Genomic DNA, 20925 nt, shown 5'->3' on the forward strand with positions numbered 1-20925 from the left:
CCCCCTCCAAGGCCAATATACCTTTCCTGAGGAGCAGTGCTCAAAACTGAACACAGTTTTGTTGCTAATACAGAGCTCCCCCAATGTACCAATACTTCAACAACACCTCCCAAACCCGCGACCTCTACCACCTAGAAGGACAAAGGCAGCAGGCGCATGAGAACACCACCACCTGCAGGTTCCCCTCCAAGTCTCTCACACCATCCCGACTTGGAAATATATCGGCCGATCCTTCATCGTCGCTGGGTCAAAATCCTGGAACTCCCTCCCTAACAGCGCTGTGGGAGCACCATCACCACACGGACTGCAGTGGTTCAAGGCGGCGGCTCACCACCACCGTCTCAAGGGCAATTAGGGGATGGGCAATAAATGCTGGCCTGGCCTTACTAGCGACGCCCACATCCCGTGAAGGAATAAAGAAAATACAAGATAGAGCTCCACCGTCGTACCAATAAAACACAACACTGCAGTGCTACTAGTGTAACACACTGCTCTACCACTCCCAATACAATACAGCTCTCCACCACTACCATGCAATAAATTTCTCTATCACTACTAATGCAATATGCTGCTCCACTGCGACCAATGTAATACAGCACTCCTGGGCTGGGGGGGGGAGGGGGGGGGCGGAAATCTGCCAGAGTTCCCTTTGCTAACATGGTAACATTGTTTAAAAAGGGAGCAAAGCATAGACCGAGTAATTACAGGCCAGTCAGCCTAACCTCGGTGGTGGGAAAATTATTGGAAAGAATTCTGAAGGACAGGATAAATCTTCATTTAAAAAGACACGGATTAATCAAGGATAGTCAGCACAGATTTGTTAAGGGAAGGTCGTGTCTGACAAATTTGATTGAATTTTTTGAGGAGCTAACAAGGAGGGTAGATGAGGGTAGTGCATTTGATGTAGTGTATATGGACTTTAGCAAGGCTTTTGATAAGGTTCCACATGGCAGACTGGTCACGAAAGTAAAAGCCCATGGGATCCAGGGCAAAGTGTCAAGTTGGATCAAAAATTGGCTCAGGGACAGGAAACAAAGGGTAATGGTCGAAGGGTGTTTTCAATGGGGTCCCACAGGGCTCAGTACTGCACTGGGTCCTTTGCTTTTTGTGGCAATTATAGAAACATAGAAGATAGGAGCAGGAGTAGGCCATTCAGCCCTTCGAGCCTGCTCCGCCATTCAATGAGATCATGGCTGATCATCCAAATTCAGTACCCTGTCCCTGCCTTCTCCCCATACCCCTTGATCCCTTTAGCCTTAAGAAATATATCCAACTCTTTTTTGAATATATTTAATGAACTGGCCTCCACCGCCCTCTGTGGCAGAGAATTCCACAGGTTCACCACTCTCTGGGTGAAGAAATTCCTCCTCATTTCAGTCCTAAATGGCTTACCCCTGATCCTTAGACTGTGACCCCTGGTTCTGGACTCCCCGGCCATCATAAACATCCTTCCTGCATCTAGTCTGTCCAGGCCTGACAGAATTTTATAAGTTTCGATGAGAACCCCTCTCAATCTTCTAAACTCCAGTGAGTATAAGCCCAATCGACACAATCTCTCCTCATACGTCATTCCTGCCATCCCAGGTATCAGCCTGGTGAATCTTCGCTGCACTCCTTCCATGGCAAGAACGTCCTTCCTCAGGTAAGGCGACCAAAATGGCACACAATACTCAAGGTGCGGTCTCACCAAGGCCCTGTACAACTGTAGCAAGACATCCTTGTTCCTGTACTCGAACCCTCTTGCTACGAAGGCCAACATACCATTTGCCTTCTTAACCGCCTGCTGCACCTGCATGCTTACCTTCAGCGACTGGTGCACAAGAACACCCAGGTCTCTTTGCACTTCCCCTTCTCCCAATCTATTGCCATTCAAATAATAATCTGCCTTCCTGTTTTTGCCACCAAAGTGGATAACCTCACATTTATCCACATTATAGTGCATTTGCCATGTTTCTGCCCAATCACCCAATCTGTCCAAATCGTACTGGAGTTTCACAACATCTTCCTCACAGCTTACCCTCGTCTGCAAATTTGGAGATATTACATCCAATTCCCTCGTCCAGATCATTAATATATATTGTGAACAGCTGGGGTCCTAGGACTGATCCTTGCGGTACCCCACTAGTCACTGCCTGCCACTCGGAAAACGACCCGTTTATTCCAACTCTTTGCTTTCTGTCCGCCAACCAGTTCTCTATCCAAGTCAATACCTTGCCCCCAATCCCATGTGCCTTAATTTTGCACGCTAATCTCTTATGCGGGCCCTTATCGAAAGCCTTCTGAAAGTCCAAATACACCACATCCACTGGTTCTCCCTTATCTATTTTACCAGTTACATCCTCAAAAAATTCCAGTAGATTAGTCAAGCATGATTTACCTTTTGTAAATCCATGTTGACGTTGTCCGATCCTGTCACTGCTTACCAAGTGCTCTGCTATTACATTTTTTATAATAGATTCTAGCATTTTTTGAATATAAGAAGTATGATTAAGAAGTTTGCAGATGATACAAAAATTGGCCATGTGGTTGATAATGAAGAAGAAAGCTGCAGACTGCAGGAAGATATCAATGGACTGGTCAGGTGGGCAGAACAGTGGCAAATGGAATTCAATCTGGAGAAGTATGAGGGAATGCATATGGGGAGGGCTAACAATGCAAGGGAATACACAATAAATGGTAGGACACGGAGAAGTGCAGAAGATCAGAGGGACCTTGGAGTGCAGGTCCACAGATCCCCAAAGGTAGCAGGACAGGTAGATAAAGGTGGTTAAGAAGGCATACAGGATACCTGCCTTTATTGGCTGAGGCATAGAATATAATAGCAGGGAGGTTATGCTTGAACTGTATAATACACTAGTTAGGCCGCAGCTAGAATACTGCGTGCAGTTCTGGTCACCACATTACAGGAAGGGGGTGCAGAAGAGATTTACGAGGATGTTGCCTGGGCTGGAGAATTTTAGCTATGAGGAAAGATTGGATAGGCTGGGGTTGTTTTCTTTGGAACAGAGGAAGCTGAGGGGAGACCTAATTGAGGTGTATAAAATTATGAGGGGCCGAGATAGAGTGGATAGGAAGGACCTATTTCCCTTAGTAGAAGGGTCAATAGCCAGGGGGCATTTATTTGGTCGGAGGTTTAGAGGGGATTTGAGGAGAATCTTTTCACCGAGAGGGTGGTGGGGGTCTGGAACTCACTGCCTGAAAGGGTGGTGGAGGCAGAAACCCTCATCACATTTAAAAAGTACTTGGGTATGCACTCGAAGTGCTGTAACCTACAGGGCTCCGGACCAAGTGCTGGAAAGTGGGATTAGGCTGGGTTAGGCTCTTTGTCGGCCGGCACGGACAAGATGGGCCGAATGGCTTCCTTCCGTGCCGTAAATTTCTATGATTCTGATCGCTCCAGTTAGAAACTGCATGTACGGACATTGGCTGAAGGCAGGATCGATTGGCCTCCCGGCACTAATTATCTACGCTCGCGCATAGGATCTGGCGCCTGTGGTACCTCGGCAATAGCCAGCGCCTAGAGGGGGGGGCAATTGCAAGAGAAGAAAAAAAAAACAAATGTGGATCTGATGCGGTTAACATCGTAACCCTAACGCTAATGTAACTGCGCAGCACCAAGAGCTGCCTGAAGGATTATTTTGACTAGTCTGCTTACTGGGTTTCAGTCATATCTTACTCTATTATCTATTTTAACAATCTTCCATCACACACTCATTCTTGAACAATACTTTCCGATAAAGAACCGTGATATCCGATATCAAAGTGAATAAGCTTTGGGTTTCCAGTGTACACAATGAACAGTTCTTTTGACCTCAGATCTAAAGTTGGTGATTACTAATCGGGTGCAGTGAAGGTTCATGACTTGGGGGCAGTTAATGATTTGATGATTTAATCTCTCTTTTCATTCAGTTGATTTCTTCTTTCTCCCTTTGCATTTTATTCTGGATAATCTTTGCCAATGATTTGAGAGGCTCATTTTCCATCCAGAGGGGTCAGATCAGTCACCAAGACCACAATCATTCCAGTTCCCGAACACTGCCTGCTTACGCCCCTACCTCTCCCCATCATGTGTCAGCCAGTGGCTCAGTGGGTCACACCCTCGCCTCTGAGTCAGAAGGTTGTGGGTATCAAGTCCCACTCCAGGGATCTGAGCACAAAAATCCAGGCTGACACTCCAGTGCAGTGCTGAGGGAGTGCTGCACTGTCGGAGGTGCTGTCTTTCAAACGAGACGTTAAACCGAGGCCCCGTCTGCTCTCTCAGGTGGACGTAAAAGATCCCATGGCACTATTTCGAAAAAGAGCAGGGGAGTTATCCCCGGTGCCCTGGTCAATATTGATCCCTCAAATCAACATCATTAAAACAGATTATCTGGTCATTATCACATTGCTGTTGGTGGGAGCTTGCTGTGTGCAAATTGGCTACCAGGTTTCCCACATTACAACAGCCAATATCAATGTGAAGCTTACACTTCAAAAAGTACTTCATTGGCTATAAAGCACTTTGGGACATCCGGTGGACGTGAAAGGCGCCATATAAATGCAAGGCTTTCTTTCTTTATACCTTCATCGTTCTCCAGGAGAGATTTCTCAAACACTCTCCTTAATTGCCTCATTGGCTCTGCCTTTCACATATAACCCAGAACTTGGCTCCAAGTATTCTCCTGCACAAGGTTCCACACAATCTGTGCCAAGTGCCATTAGTTCCTTGTGCCGCGGCAATTTAATTTCAAGGTCCTTGTGCTCCTCTTTCCATCCCTCCATGGCCTCATCTAACCCACAAATGAGCAAACCCCCTCCGAAGCTACACGCGGCTCGGTGTCAAACTTTGTCTGATTACTCTCCTGTGACTATGTTAAAGGCACTACGTAAATGCAAGTTCTTGGTGTTGCGTCGAGATCTTGGGAATGGTTTTTCCTTCGGTATTATGCGAGTGTCGGCCACAAATCGGCTGCACAACTTGGAGTTCAAAAGGTAGCCTCCTCCACCGCGACACATTCAACGTGTTGGACATACATTTCTACCACCCCAGCTGACGAGACAGAGATCCCCACTGTGCCTCCAACTGCTCCATCGCTGTCAGAGACAACAAGCACCTGGTGGTGGCACAGCGGATTTGACACGGGTTCTATCGCAAAAACCAATATTTATAGAATTGAACAATGAAGGCATTGTAACTAGCTATTCACGTTGTGACCTGTATGGTATTCTAATCATGCCATGCAGTTCGTTTTTTAATGGTAACTTTGCAACGATATTTTTGGATGTTTGATACGCTCAATTGAGAGGGAGGGTAGTGTAGTTGTTCAAAGTGGTGTTCTGCTAGTTGACTCGGGCACACAGGAGTAATAGGAACCCGCACAACGAAACCATGATCTGGGGGAGGCAACAACATGAGCATAAGATTAGCATCCAGTTTCGCCTTCTTCTTAGGCAGTCCCTCGGAACCGAGGATGACTTGCTTCCACACTAGAAATGAGTTCTCAGGTGACTGATGAGTCCAATGCGGGACCTACAGTCTCTGTCACAAGTGGGGCAGACGGTGGTTGAAGGGGCGGGTGGGTGGGGTGCTTGGGTTGACGTGCGCTCCTTCCGCTGTTTGCGCTTGGCTTCCGCTCGCTCCCAGCGAAGAGACTCGAGGTGTTCGGTGCCTTCCCAGATACTTCTCCTCCACTTTCTGCGGTCTTGGGCCAGGGATTCCCAGATGTCGGTAGGGATGTTGCATTTTTTCAAGGAGGCTTTGAGGGTTTCCTCTGCCCACCTGGGGCTCTCTTGCCGTGTCGGAGCTCCAAGTAGAGTGCAGTTTATGATCAGTAGGGGTTACAAATTGGAGAAAGTGACTAGGAAGGAAAAGTAGAGGTCGGCTCCTTCCTCTTACCCTTCCCCATCCCCTTCTTCTGGGGTTTTGATAGCGTAGACAAGGGGAAAGGGTTTCCACTGGCAGGAGGGTCGGTAACCAGAGGACACAGATTTAAGATAATTGGCAAAAGAACCAGAGGGGGAGATGAGGAGAGTTGTGATCTGGAATGCGCTGCCTGAAAGGGCGGTGGAGGCAGATTCAACAGTAATTTTCCAAAGGGAATTGGATAAATACTTGAAAAGAAAAAATTTGCAGGACTATGGGGAAAGAGTGGGACTAACTGGGTAACTATTTCAAGAACCCGGCACAGGCACGATGGGCCAAATGGCCTCCTTCTGTCCTGTATGATTCTCTACCAAGTTATTAAATAAAGAAGGTACAGGCTTTCAGGTTCTCCTTGTTCAGATTACTGTAATCTACTGGGTCAGTGCATTGTGCACATCAGCATCAATGTAATGGTGGCCGGTGTTTTATCCCTGTGCTACTTCTAATCTCAACCGTGCTACTGTTAGGCTGTGCACAATACGAGGCCAGACACTTTACATGGGGCAGGGGGGGGAAAGAGAAGAGAGAGGACGAAGTCATCCCCAGGGTACCCTAATGCACCTCAATGAAGTAAGCTCAGATCAACACCGGAAATATCCAAGGCGCAGGCCATGTACAGATTCAATAACGAGTATATTCAAAGCTGAGATCGATAGATTTTTGGACTCTTGGGGAATCAAGGGATATGGGGATCGGGCGGGAAAGTGGAGGTGAGGTCAAAGGCCAGCCATGATCTTATTGAATGGCGGAGCAGGCTCGAGGGGCCGTATGGCCGACTCCTGGCTCCTAATTCTCATGTTTTTATGTTCTAAAAAGGGAATGGGAGACACTTGAAGAAGAAGAAAATGGCAGGGATATGGGGAAAGAGCCGAGGAGTGGGATTCACTGGATTGCTCTTCGGAAGAGCCGGCACAGACCCGCTGTGCTAAATGGACGCTTTCTAGTTGAAGTGGGACATTGGCACCCTTCAGGAATTAAGGGGTTAGCAATGCAGCTTGCACACTAGAAACGTTTGAGAGAGACCCCGGCGGAGATAGTTCAGACATGCTGACCACAAGGTTTTGATGCTTTTCAAGATTAGATGAAATTAGCTCAGAAGCACCATCTATGATTAACCAGAAACTATGGAACCTAGAGGTAAGTAAAACCACACAGGGCACAGCGAGACAGAAATGCAGACATGTGGTTTTACTAAAAGTTACAAAATATAAACAACAGGTGAGATCATAAAGATCATGTGACAATAAAATATAGGCGAAAGGTTGTGTGACGCGAGATAGGGAATTAGCCAGGTTGTGTGACGCGAGATAGGGAATTAGCCAATCAGCAACTGTGCACGTGGGCCTTAGGCCAATTAAAACAGTGCAACGGGATTGTGCACGAAGCTAACATGACTTTTGAATGCATAAATATGTAACGCTTACTGTATCAATTTGGAGAAGTCTCCTGGTGCGCCAGTAGAGATTGTCTCCCCACCGGTGTAATAAAGACCATTTGAAGAACGATCTAAAACCTTGCGTCGAGTGTTGGTTTAAAATACTCCACAACATAGTCTACATTTCTACGTGATCAATGGAGAATGGGAAGAAAAGAAGTTCAGCGAGTTTGTCAGACTGCAAAACAGAATGGACTGGGATTCAAGGCGCACCGCGTAGTTTGCAATCAGTAAGTGGGTTAAGACCTCCATTCCAGCGACAGATAAAAGGAATTTCCCAAGAACGAGCAAATCTTTTGTTATTAACCAATCGCACGGTGTGACTTCGGCCTGTGACTTATTCCTTCCACCAAACAGAGCCACTCTTCCGAGAGCTCCCCAGATTTACGTTTTGGCAGCCTCTGCAAGGCTTCACCCTGCCTCTTGCCTCAATTTATTCAACTGCTGTTCTGAACTGCTGCACTTCTGCCCTCAAGTGTCCATTTCTATAGTGCCGCCGTCAGTTTTGAAGTAGACACGGGGTTACTTCGGATCCTCACGTAATCTTCTCTTCTTCTTGGGCAGTCCCTCGGAACCGTGGATGACTTGCTTCCACATTAAAAATGAGTTCTCAGATGACTGATGAGTCCAACGCGGGACCTACAGTCTCTGTCACAGGTGGGGCAGACAGTGGTTGAAGGGGCGGGTGGGTGGGGTGCTTGGGTTGACGTGCGCTCCTTGCGCTGATCTTCCTCTTGCTCCCGGCGAAGAGACTCGAATACAGCGTAAATTATACATTATGCTTTTAAATGAATTCTCAACAGAAAATGCACACAGAACTTATACTCACTTCTCCTCTATACTCCACTGCCTTGATCCCAGCGTAGAAGGGCACAAAGCTACTGGCAAGAAGAACCTGGTAAGAAATAGCAAGTGTCAACATTTTTCTGCTCACTTCGATGGCTTACTGGGGCTACTGTACCTCCCTGTATGCTATGGAGTCAGACTAAGAAGTCTGATACCCCCGGTTTGTGTTGAGCCAGTGGTGGGAGCTTGCTGTGCGCAAATCGGCTGCCGCGTTTCCTAAATTACAACAGTGACTACACTTCAAAAAAAAAGTGCTTCATTGATTGTGAAGCATTTCAGGACGTCCCGAGGTGGCGAAAGGCGCGATATAAATGCACTTTTTTTTTTAACGCCCCTATGATTTTTCTCCTGGGTTGTCCTGGAGATTAACCTTCAATTCCCGGAGACTCCAGGGCAATCCTGGAGGGTTGGCTATCTCTACGTGGATCTGCTCCTGATCCGGGCCTGGCCTGAAACAGGCCTTCCTCCACAGGTCCAGGATGTGTAGGACCCCGCGAGGGTGCGTCTCTCCGGCTGCCCAGGCTCTCTTGTCCGCGCCCGGGCGGTTTTCCCGCAACAGGCGGCCAGTCCGCAACGCCGGTTTTCACGCCTAGCGACCAGCTGGTAATCCGCCCCGTTGGCTCCACATGTTCTAACCATGTGATCACAGAATCACAGAATCTACAGTGCAGATAGAGGCCATTTCGGCCCATCGAGCCTGCACCAACACATATCCCACCCTATCCCCGTAACCCCACGTATTTAATCCCCTAACACTAAGGGTCAATTTATCATAGCCAAATCAACCTAACCTGCACATCTTTGGACTGTGGGAGGAAACCCACGCAGACACAGGGAGAATGTGCAAACTCCACACAGACAGTCGCCCGAGGCCAGATTTGAACCCGGGTCCCTGGCGCTGTGAGGCAACAGTGCTAACCACTATGCCACCGTGCCATCGTTCTTCATGGCGCGACCCTCGGCGTTAAGAGGGCAAATGTTAAAAAAGAAGCATATTATCTAAATGGTGAGAGATTGCAGAGCTCTGAGCTGCAGAGGGATCTGGGTGTCCTAGTGCATGAATCGCAAAAGATTAGTATGCAGGTACAGCAAGTAATTAGGAAAGCTAATAGAATGTTATTGTTTATTGCGAGGGGAATTGAATACAAAAGTAGGGAGGTTATGCTTCAGTTATACAGGGCATTGGTGAGACCACATCTGGAGTACTGTGTACAGTATTGGTCTCCTTATTTATGGAAGGATGTAAGGGCGTTGGAAGCAGTTCAGAGAAGGTTTACTAGACTAATACAGGTAGACTACCTTTTATCCGAACTTCCGAAAACCGAAACCCTCTAAAAATCGAAGGTTTTTTCGTTCAGTGTAAGTCGTGCGCACGACATGACCAGAGTGGCGCACGACTTACGCTGAGCAGAGGGTCAGCGTAAGTCGTGCGCACGACCCCGACCCCCGCCGACGACCCCCCGCGGACCCCCGCGCCGACCCCGACCCCCGCCGACCCCCCCCCGCCGACCCCGACTCCCGCCGACCCCCCCGCCAACCCCCCCGCCGACCCCGACTCCCGCCGACCCCCCCGCGGACCCCCGCCGACACCCCCGCCGACCCCGACTCCCGCCGACCCCCCCGCGGACCCCCGCCGACCCCCGCCGACCCCCTCCCGCGGACCCCCGCCGACCCACCCCCGACAAATTTCCCAGTCTTATAAAATACCTTCCGAAATCCGAAATTTTCCAAAAACCGAAACACGGCTGGTCCCGAGGTTTTCGGATAAAGGATAGTCTACCTGTACCTGAAATGGGCGGGTTGTCTTATGAGGAAAGGTTGGACAGGCTAGGCTTGTATCCGCTGGAGTTTAGAAGAGTAAGAGGTGACTTGATTGAAACATACAAGATCCTGAGGGATCTTGGCAGGGTGAATGTGGAGAGGATGTTTCCTCTTGTGGGAGAATCTAGAACTAGGAGTCACTGTTTAAAAATAAAGGGGGCGCCCATTTAAGACAGAGATGAGGAGAAATTTTTTCTCACAGAGAGTCGTGAGTCTTTGGAACTCTCTTCCTACGAGGGCGGTGGAAGCAGAGTCTTTGAATATTTTTAAAGGCAGAGGTAGATAGATTCTTGGTAAGCAAGGGGGTGAAAGGTTATCGGGGGTAGGCGGGAATATGGAGTAATCAGATCAGCCATGATCTTATTGAATGGCGGAGCAGGCTCGAGGGGCCGAGTGGCCTACTCCTGCTCCTAATTCGGATGTTAGAGGTGGCAGCTTTCCCCACTGGATGCAGAGTACCAGGAATTGAGGCCTGGGCCCAGCGGGATACAATGTCCGTTAACGCTAAAGGAAAAGGATCACACTAGAGTATTTCGATGAAACCATCTGCCACCCATGGAATCAGAACCAGGCAAGGAACAACCGCCTTCGGGTGACCAGAAAGGGTGGAGAAAAAAAATTGACAGAAAAGGAAAAAAAAATCTTTTAAAATATAAGCAGGACAAGAATTTTTACTTATAAATGTTTCAATAACCAGAATTTTTATAGCCTGGTTATTTTGTAGGCAAGAAAAAAAGAACAATTTTCCATACTGTATACTCAAGATTAAATCTGCAATGTCACAAGTAAATCTAAACTGAAACAGTTTGCGAGAACAAAATATGACATTTATAAGAATTTGTTAGTATTAAGGGAAGACCAACGGCAATAAATCACAGTGCAGAGCAATAAAAAAAAACAATATATTGGGCAATAAGCTATGATAGGATCAAAATCAGCTTTATAATAAAATTTCCTGTGTCTGTCCTGAACATTATCAACATCATGACCTTCGTGTCTGTCATTTTTCCCTCGGCCTCATTAAAAGTTCAGTCCCATCACATTTCCCAACAACTTCTCTCTCCTCTCTTCAGCAGGACATACCCTGCTCGGCCTCTGAAAGGGAGAAAGAGAAAGAGAGAGAGAGAGAGATTTATGGACTCTAGGGAAATCAAGGGATATGGGGTTGGGCGGGAAAGTGGAGCTGAGGTCAAAAATCAGCCATGATCTCATTGAATGGTGGAGCAGGCTCGAGGGGCCGTATGGCCTACTCCTGCCCCTATTTCTTATGTTCGAAAGAGAGAGGAAAAGAAAAAGCGAGAGAGAGAGAAAGAAAAACATAGAAGATAGGAGCAGGAGTCGGCCATTCGGCCCCTCAAGCCTGCTCCGCCATTCAATGAGATCATGGCTGATCATCCAAATTCAGTACCCTGTCCCTGCCTTCTCCCCATATCCCTTGATCCCTTTAGCCTTAAGAAATATATCCAACTCCTTCTTGAATATATTTAATGAATTGGCCTCTACTGCCTTCTGTGGTAGAGAATTCCACAGGTTCACCACTCTCTGGGTGAAGAAATTCCTCCTCATCTCAGTCCTAAATGGCTTACCCCTTATCCTTAGACTGTGACCCCTGGTTCTGGACTCCCCCGCCATCAGGAACATCCTTCCTGCATCTAGTCTGTCTAGTCCTGTTAGAATTTTATAAGTTTCAATGAGATCCCCTCTCATTCTTCTAAACTCAGCGAGTACAAGCCCAATCGACCCAATCTCTCCTCATAAGTCATTCCTGCCATCCCAAGTATCAGTCTGGTGAATCTTCGCTGCACTCCCTCCATGGCAAGAACATCCTTCCTCAGATAAGGCAACCAAAACTGCACACAATACTCAAGGTGTGGTCTCACCAAGGCCCTGTACAACTGCAGCAAGACAGCCTTGTTCCTGTACTCAAACCCTCTCGCTATGAAGGCCAACATACCATTTGCCTTCTTAACTGCCTGCTGCACCTGCATGCTTACCTTCGGCGACTGGTGCACAAGGACACCCAGGTCTCGCTGCACTTCCCCTTCTCCCAATCTATTGCCGTTCAGATAATAATCTGCCTTCCTGTTTTTGCCACCAAAGTGGATAACCTCGCATTTATCCACATTATACTGCATCTGCCACGCATCTGCCCAATCACCCAACCTGTCCAAATCATCCTGGAGTTTCTCGGCATCCTCCTCACAGCACACACGCCCACCCAGCTTTGTGTCGTCTGCAAACTTGGAGATATTACATCTAGATCCCTCGTCTAGATCATTGATATATATAGTGAATAGCTGGGGTCCTAGGACCGATCCCTGCGGTACCCCACTAGTCACTGCCTGCCACTCAGAAAAAGACCCGTTTATTCCAACTCTTTCCTTCCTGTCTGCCAACCAGTTCTCTATCCAAGTCAGTACCTTAACTTTACACGCTAATCTCTTATGCGGGACCTTATCGAAAGCCTTCTGAAAGTCCAAATACACCACATCCACTGGTTCTCCCTTATCTATTCTACCAGTTACATCCTCAAAAAATTCCGGTAGATTAGTCAAGCATGATTTACCTTTTGTAAATCCATGTTGACTTTGCCCGATCCTGTCACTGTTTTCCAAGTGCTCTGCTATTACATCCTTTATAATGGACTCTAGCATTTTCCCCACTACCGATATCAGGCCTACCGGTCTGTAATTCCATGTTTTCTCTCTACTACCTTTTTGAATAGTGGGGTAACATTAGCTACCCTCCAATCCATGGGAACTGTTCCAGAGTCTAGAGAATTTTGGAAGATGGCCACTTCCTTAAGTACCCAAGATGTAGATTATCAGGCCCTGGGGATTTATCGGCCTTCAATCCCGTCAACTTCCCTAACACCATTTCCCTACAAATACTGATTTCATTCAGTTCCTCCCTCTCATTAGACCCTACGTTCCCCAACATCTCTGGAAGGTTATTTGTGTCCTCCTTTGTGAAGACAGAACCAAAGTATGTATTTAATTGGTCTGCCATTTCTTTGTTCCCCATTATAAATTCCCCTGATTCTGACTGCAAGGGACCTACGCTTGACTTCACCAATCTTTTTCTCTTCACATATCTAAAGAAACTTTTACAGTCAGTTTTTAAGTTCCCTGTAAGCTTACTCTCATACTCTATTTTCCCCTTCTTAATTAATCCATTTGTCCTCCTTTGTTGAATCCTAAACTGCTCCTAATCCTCAGGTTTGCTGCTTTTTCTGGCCAATGTATATGTCCTCTCCTTAGATCTTATGCTATCCCTAATTTCCCTTGTTAGCCACGGTTGAATCACCCTTTGTGTTTTATTTTTATGCCAAACAAGGATGAACAAATTCTGTAGTTCATCCATGCGATCTTTAAATGTTTGCCATTGCCTATTCGTCAACCCTTTGAGTAACATTCCCCAATCAATCCTACCCAACTCGCGCCTCATACCATCGTAGTTTTCTTTATTTAAATTGAGGACCCTAGTCTCGGAGTCAAATACTTCACTCTCCATCTTAATGAAGAATTCGATCATATTATGATCGCTCCGCCCCAAGGGGCCTCGCACAAGATTGCTAATTATTCCTTTCTCATTACATAATACCCAGTCTAAGATGGCCTGATCTCTAGTTGGTTCCTCGACATATTGGTCCAGGAAACCATCCCGTAAACACTCCAGGAATTCCTCCTCCACAGTATTGTTACTAATTTGGTTAGCCCAATCTATATGTAGATTAAAGTCACCCATGATAACTGCTGTGCCCTTATTGCACGCGTCTCTAATTTCCCGTTTAATGCCATCCCCAACCTCCGCAAGAGAGAGAAAGAAAGAAAAAAAGAGAAAAAGAGAAGCAGAGAAAGAAAGAAAAAGCAAGAGAGGAGAGTGAGAGAGAAAGAGAGCGAAACAAAGAGAAAGAATGAATGAGAGAAAACGCGAGAGAAAGAGAGAGAGAGAAAGAGAAAGGAGAGCGAGAGAAGGTACAAAGAAAGACTAGAAAAATTGCAGCTGTAATCATTGGAATAGAAGAAATTATCGGGTGACATGATAGATGTGTTTAAAATTATGAAGAATTTGGACAAAGTAGACAGAATCAGTCTGTTTCCGGTGATTGAAAAGTCTAGGACAAGGGGTCATAGATAGGAGTAAAATTAAGAGATTAAGGACAGAGAGCAGGAGACATTTTTTTTGTTAGAGATTGGAGGCTGTGGAATAGACTACCAGAGTTAGTGATTGAACAGAGACTTTTGGTTGGCGGTGAATTCTAGCCTGGCACACACCGCAAGTCGCATCTGTGTCCTTCCTGGCCTTGATGTCTTATGTACACTGACCCTAAATTCCAGAGGATAGAAACGAAACGGTAAGATTTAGACAGTGGGACCTCAGAAGTGCTGAACATCCCCCCCCACTCTGCTGCAGTCCACGGTCTTCTATCCCATTACAATCTACAGGCTTTCAAAATTCAAACCGAGTTACCAACCCACTGCTATTTGATTTAATTCACCTTCTCTCCTGCTCCCATCAACCTTGGTGGTGTCCTGCCTTATGGGACTAGGCCCTTCGCATAGGTTTCTGAATAGCAACGATGAATTATGTATTCCTAATACTTTTAAAAACAGAGTACCTGGTCATCATCACATTACTGTTTGAGGGAGCTTGCTGTGCGTAAATTGGCCACGTTTCGTACATTACAACAGTGACTACACTTTTCAACAAAAAAAAAGTACTTCATTGGTTGTAAAGCGCTTTGGGACGTCCTGAGGTCGTGCAAGGTGCCACAGAAATGCAAGTCTTTATTTTCTGCTTCTTTAACATGCAGGTAGTAAACCCAATTATGCAACCACACGCGAGTTACCGTTATGAGGTCCTCCCTGGTAGGAAACGAGGAGATCAAACAATTTTTCAGCGTCTTAACGTTTGTGACTGACACGTGGAGCCGTTCATGAGCTTTCTTATGGGCATCAGCAGAGAGAATGGACTCCATCCCCTCCCTTAGAAGGAAAGACAACAAATTGCATTACTCGTCCGAAACTGTTAAACATTGCTGACCTGTCTAAAAGAATCCTACCTTTTTATAAAAACCAAGCAAAAAAAATCCACATGACTCGCACACAAGCTTTGCATAACCTAACTGAACTAAATTCATATTAAGGGCACAGCAGTCATCATGGGTGACTTTAATCTACATATAGATTGGGCTAACCAAATTAGTAACAATACTGTGGAGGAGGAATTCCTGGAGTGTTTACGGGATGGTTTCCTGGACCAATATGTCGAGGAACCAACCAGAGATCAGGCCATCTTAGACTGGGTATTATGTAATGAGAAAGGATTAATTAGCAATCTTGTTGTGCGAGGCCCCTTGGGTCGGAGCGATCATAATATGATAGAATTCTTCATTAAGATGGAGAATGAAGTAGTTGACTCGGAGACTAGGGTCCTGAATTTAAATAAAGGAAACTACAATGGTATGAGGTGCGAGTTGGGTAGGATTGATTGAGGAATGTCACTCAAAGGATTGACGGTGGATAGGCAATGGCAAACATTCAAAGACCGCATGGATGAACTACAGAATTTGTTCATCCCAGTTTGGCATAAAAATAAAACAAAAACGGTGACTCAACCATGGCTAACAAGGGAAATTAGGGATAGCATAAGATCCAAGGAGAGGACATATAAATTGGCCAGAAAAAGCAGTAAACCTGAGGATTGGGAGCAGTTTAGGATTCAACAAAGGAGGACAAAGGGGTTAATTAAGAAGGGGAAAATAGAATATGAGAGTAAGCTTGCAGGGAACATAAAAACTGACTGTAAAGGCTTTTATAGATATTGTGAAGAGAAAAATATTGGTGAAGTCAAGCGTAGGTCCCTTGCAGTCAGAATCAGGGGAATTTATAATGGGGAACAAAGAAATGGCTAACCAATTAAATACATATTTTGGTTCTGTCTTCACAAAGGAGGACACAAATAACATCCCAGAGATGTCAGGGAACATAGGGTCTGATGAAAGGGAGGAACTGAAAGAAATCGGTATTTGTAGAGAAATGGGGTTAGGGAAATTGACGGGATTGAAGGCCGATAAATCCCCAGGGCCTGATAATCTACATCCTAGGGTTATTAAGGAAGTGGCCCTAGAAATAGTAGATGCATTGCTGATCATCTTCCAACATTCGATGGAATCTGGAACAGTACGCATGGATTGGAGGGTAGCTAATGTTACCTTCAAAAAAGGTGGGAGAGAGAAAACGGGGAATTACAGACCGGTAAGCCTGACATCGGTAGTGGGGAAAATGCTAGAGTCCATTATAAAAGATGTAATAGCAGAGCACTTGGAAAACAGAGACAGGATGGGACAAAGTCAACCTCGATTTACAAAAGGTAAATCGTGCTTGACTAATCTACTGGAATTTTTTGAGGATGTAACTGGTAAAATAGATAAGGGAGAACCAGTGGATGTGGTGTATTTGGACTTTCAGAAGGCTTTCGATAAGGTCCCGCATAAGAGATTAGCATGTAAAGTTAAGGCACATGGGATTGGAGGCAAGGTATTGACTTGGATAGAGAACTGGTTTGCAGACAGAAAGCAAAGAGTTGGAATAAACGGGTCTTTTTGCGAGTGGCAGGCAGTGACTAGTGGGGTACCGCAGGGATCGGACCTTGGACCCCAGCTATTCACATATATTAATGATCTAGACAAGGGAACTAGATGTAATATCTCCAAGTTTGCAGATGACACAAAGCTGGGTGGGCATGTGTGCTGTGAGGAGGATGCCGAGAAACTCCAGGATGATTTGGACAGGTTGGGTGATTGGGCAGAAGCATGGCAGATGCAATATAATGTGGATAAATGTGAGGTTATCCACTTTGGTGTCAAAAACAGGAAGGCAGATTATTATCTGAATGGCAATAGATTGGGAGAAGGGGAAGTGCAATGAGACCTGGGTGCCCTTGTGCACCAGTCGCTGAAGGTAAGCATGCAGGTGCAGCAGGCGGTTAAGAAGGCAAATGGTATGTTGGCCTTCGTAGCGAGAGGGTTTGAGTACAGGAACAAGGATGTCTTGCTGCAGTTGTACAGGGCCTTGGTGAGACCACACCTTGAGTATTGTGTGCAGTTTTGGTCGCCTTATCTGAGGAAGGATGTTCTTGCCATGGAAGGAGTTCAGCGAAGATTCACCAGGCTGATACCTGGGATGGCAGGAATGAAGTATGAGGGGAGATTGGGTCGATTGGGCTTATACTCGCTGGAGTTTAGAAGAATGAGAGGGGATCTCATTGAAACTTATAAAATTCTGACAGGACTGGACAGACTAGATGCAGGAAGGATGTTCCCGATGGTCGGGGAGTCCAGAACCAGGGGTCACAGTCTAAGGATAAGGGGTAAGCCATTTAGGACAGAAATTAGGAGGAATTTCTTCACCCAGAGAGTGGTGAACCTGTGGAATTCTCTACCACAGAAGGCAGTAGAGACCAATTCATTAAATATATTCAAGAAGGAGTTGGATATATTTCTTAAGGCTAAAGGGATCAAGGGGTATGGGGAGAAAGCAGGGACAGGGTACTGAATTTGGATGATCAGCCATGATCGCACTGAATGGCGGAGCAGGCTCGAGGGGCCGAATGGCCTACTCCTGCTCCTATCTTCTATGTTTCTATGTTTCTTCTATGTTTATCTGTCTTAACCATGTTCACATTTTGAGTTAACCATTTGTAACTGGGATTGTTGCAAGTACCTCAGAATCCCGAGTGTGGCATCGGAGGGACAACATAGCAACAGGAGCAGGCCATTCGGCCCCTCGAGCCTGCTCCGCCATTCAATAAAATCATGGCTGATCTTCTACCTCATTTCCACTTTCCTGAACTATCCTCATATCCCTTGATTCCCTTAATATCCAAAAATCTATCGATCTCTGTCTTGAATATACTCAATGACTGAGCCTCCACAGCCCTCTGGGGTAGAGAATTCCAAAGATTCACCACCCCGAGTGAAGAAATTTCTCCTCATCTCAGTCTTAAATGGCCGACCCCTTATTCTGAGACTGTGACCCCTAGTTCTAGACTCCCCAGCCGGGGGAAACATCCTCCCTGCATCTACCCTGTCAAGCCCTCATGGCTGATCTATGAGAGAAAGGTGGAAAACAAAGACTTCTCCACTGAGGTTGGAAGAAACGGGAAAGACATGAAGAAACTTTGGAAGGATAGGCCGTTCTGGCTCGCTCGCACACACCTCCTAAAAGAATCAACACTAGCACTAGGAGCTGGCCAGTTGCCTGATGTCAAGAGGTGTTTTGTGTGTGGCAAACTGGAAGATATGGAATAACACTGGCAGTGCTGTCACTAAGCTTATTTAGTGTGGTTGCATGGATATGCTGCAGGGAAGAAAAAAAACTTAAACTGATCATTTTAGTTCAAATCCTTTTTTCAGTTAAAGTCTATAAATAGGAACATAGGGACAGGAGGAGGCCACTGAGCCCCTCGAGCCTGTTCCGCCATTCAGTAAGATCATGGCTGATCTGCGACCTAACTCCATATTTTGCCCCATGTCCTCTAATACCTCTGGTTAACAAAAATCTATCAATCTCAGATTTAAAATTAACAATTGATCTAGCATCAATTGCCGTTTGAGGAAGAGAGTTCCAAACTTCTACCACCCTTTGTGTGTCGAAGTGTTTCCTAATTTCACTTCTGAAAGGTCTGGCTCTAATTTTTAGACTCTGCCCCCTAGTCCTAGAATCCCCAACCAGCAGAAATAGTTTCTCTCTATCTACCCTATCTGTTCCCCTTAATATCTTGAAAACTTCGATCAAATCACCCCTTAACCTTCTAAATTCTAGGGAATACAACCCTAATTTGTGTAATAAACAGCGGGAAACCGACAGATTAGAAGACAATAATGCAGGTGTGTCAACTGCTGTTACAAAGAGGCACTAATGGGTTTAATGGCCCATGAAGAGATTTCTTTTTTTTAAACTGGAAAATGGTGAGAAGTGCTGAATGAAATAAAGATCAGTAGATGTTCTTCATGTTGGGGTCAGGTTGGAAGTCTATCAGTTTAAGTGTTTCTTGGAGGAGATGTTTAAGCCTTCACCTGAAAGCACCTCACAAGTGACAGACCAGTAACCACCAGTACTCAACCCCACAGGAAGACTTCTTCTGGTCATTAGGGTCGTTAGTTTTTGAAATCTTATATGTGTTGGTTTGAATGCTTTTTACGATTGTGCTAGAAATAGTTACCACGGGGAAACCTTCCTGTTATGTCTACAGTGTTGCTAACACACAGCAATCAGAGGAAATAAGGAAGAATTTATATTAAGAACATAAGAATATAAAAATAAGGAGCAGGAGTCGGCCATACGGCCCCTCGAGCCTGCTCCACCATTCAATAAGATCATGGCTGATTTTCTACCTCAACTCCACTTTCCGGCATATCCCTTGATTCCCTTAGTGTACATATTGTGTCTAATCACTTCTTCACATAAAGGGTAGTAGAAATCTGGAACTCTTCCCCCCCACCACCCGCAAAAAGCTGTTGAGGCTGGGGGTCAATTGAAAATTTCAAAACTGAAATTGATATTATGAGGCCAGTGTAATAAGGGTTACGGAACCAGGGCGGATAGATGGAATTAAGACTCAGGTCAGCTGTGAGCTAATTGAATGGTGGAACAGGCTCGAGCGGCTTCTCTTACCTCAATTGCTTCATAAAGTCATAGCCGGGTGTTATTGCTCCGAGCCTCTGTTTCCGGACATCAGCTGCAAACCCGTAAGTAAACTCTTTGCATAGCTGGTGGGGGGGGGGGGGGGGTGGGGGGGGGGGGGGGGGGGAAATAGAGGAATTAAAAATTAAAACAGCGTCTCTCCAGTCGATCAGGGAGCTGGCTAAGCCATACAGGACGGGAAGGTGCTAGGTTTGAAAATCAGCCAGTGTTCCAGTTCCTGCTCACCAGCCAGCATTGCTTGTTCATAAAGTCATAGAATGATAGAAACATAGAAGATAGGAGCAGGAGTAGGCCACTCGGCCCCTCGAGCCTGCTCCGCCATTCAATGCGATCATGGCTGATCATCCAAATTCAGTACCCAGTCCCTGCTTTCTCCCCATACCCCTTGGTCCCTTTAGCCTGAAGAAATATATTCAACTCCTTCTTGAATATATTTAATGAATTGGCCTCAACTGCCTTCTGTGGTAGAGAATTCCACAGGTTCACCACTCTCTGGGTGAAGAAATTCCTCCTCATCTCAGTCCTAAATGGCTTACCCCTTATCCTTAGACTGTGGCCCCTGGTTCTGGACTCCCCGACCATCGGGAACATCCTCCCTGCATCTAGTCTGTCCAATCCTGTTAGAATATTATAAGTTTCAATGAGATCCCCTCTCATTCTTCTAAACTCCAGCGAGTACAAGCCCAATCGACCCAATCTCTCCTCATACGTCATTCCTGCCATCCCAGGTATCAGCCTGGTGAATCTTCGCTGCACTCCTTCCATGGCAAGAACATATAGGACAGAAGGAGGCTTTTCAGGCCATTGTGCCTGTGCCGGCTCTTTGAAGGAACTGTCCAATTAGTCCCGCTCCCCTGCCCTTTCCCCATAGCGCAACTAATTTTTCCCCTTCAAGTATTGACTCAATTCCCTTTTGAGAGTTACTAGTGAATCTGCTTCCACCGCCCTTTCTGGCAGTGTATTCCAGATCACAACAACTCACTGTGTAAAAAAAATTCTCATCTCGCCTCTGGTTCTTTTGCCAATGATCTTAAATCTGAGTCCTCTGGTTACTGACCCTTCTGCCACTGGAAACAGTTTCTCCTCATTTACTCTATCAAAATCCTACATGATTTTGAACACCTCGATCACATCTCCCTTTAACCTTCTCTGCTCTAAAGGAGAACAACCCCAGCTTCTCCAGTCTCTCCACGTAACTGAAGTCCTGTATA

General features: G+C 46.0%; 1 protein-coding gene across 3 annotated transcripts in view; it reads right to left on the reverse strand.

Moving 5' to 3' along the window:
* pnpla4 (patatin-like phospholipase domain containing 4) overlaps positions 1-20925 on the reverse strand; it is a 47600-nt gene that overhangs the window by 7903 nt on the left and 18772 nt on the right. For 2 of the 3 annotated variants that reach the window (XM_085999668.1, XM_085999670.1), the window contains 3 exons: positions 19685-19779; positions 14857-14992; positions 8167-8232 (listed from right to left, as the gene is read on the reverse strand). In XM_085999668.1, coding sequence (XP_085855794.1) covers positions 8167-8232; positions 14857-14992; positions 19685-19779 — 297 coding nt within the window. The remainder of the gene's footprint in view (positions 1-8166; positions 8233-14856; positions 14993-19684; positions 19780-20925) is intronic. The other variant, XM_085999669.1, reaches the window with a different exon arrangement.

Source organism: Somniosus microcephalus, chromosome 10 (assembly GCF_052327205.1).
Source record: "Somniosus microcephalus isolate GS21.2 chromosome 10, FLI_Smic_1.0, whole genome shotgun sequence".
Classification (NCBI taxonomy): domain Eukaryota; kingdom Metazoa; phylum Chordata; class Chondrichthyes; order Squaliformes; family Somniosidae; genus Somniosus; species Somniosus microcephalus.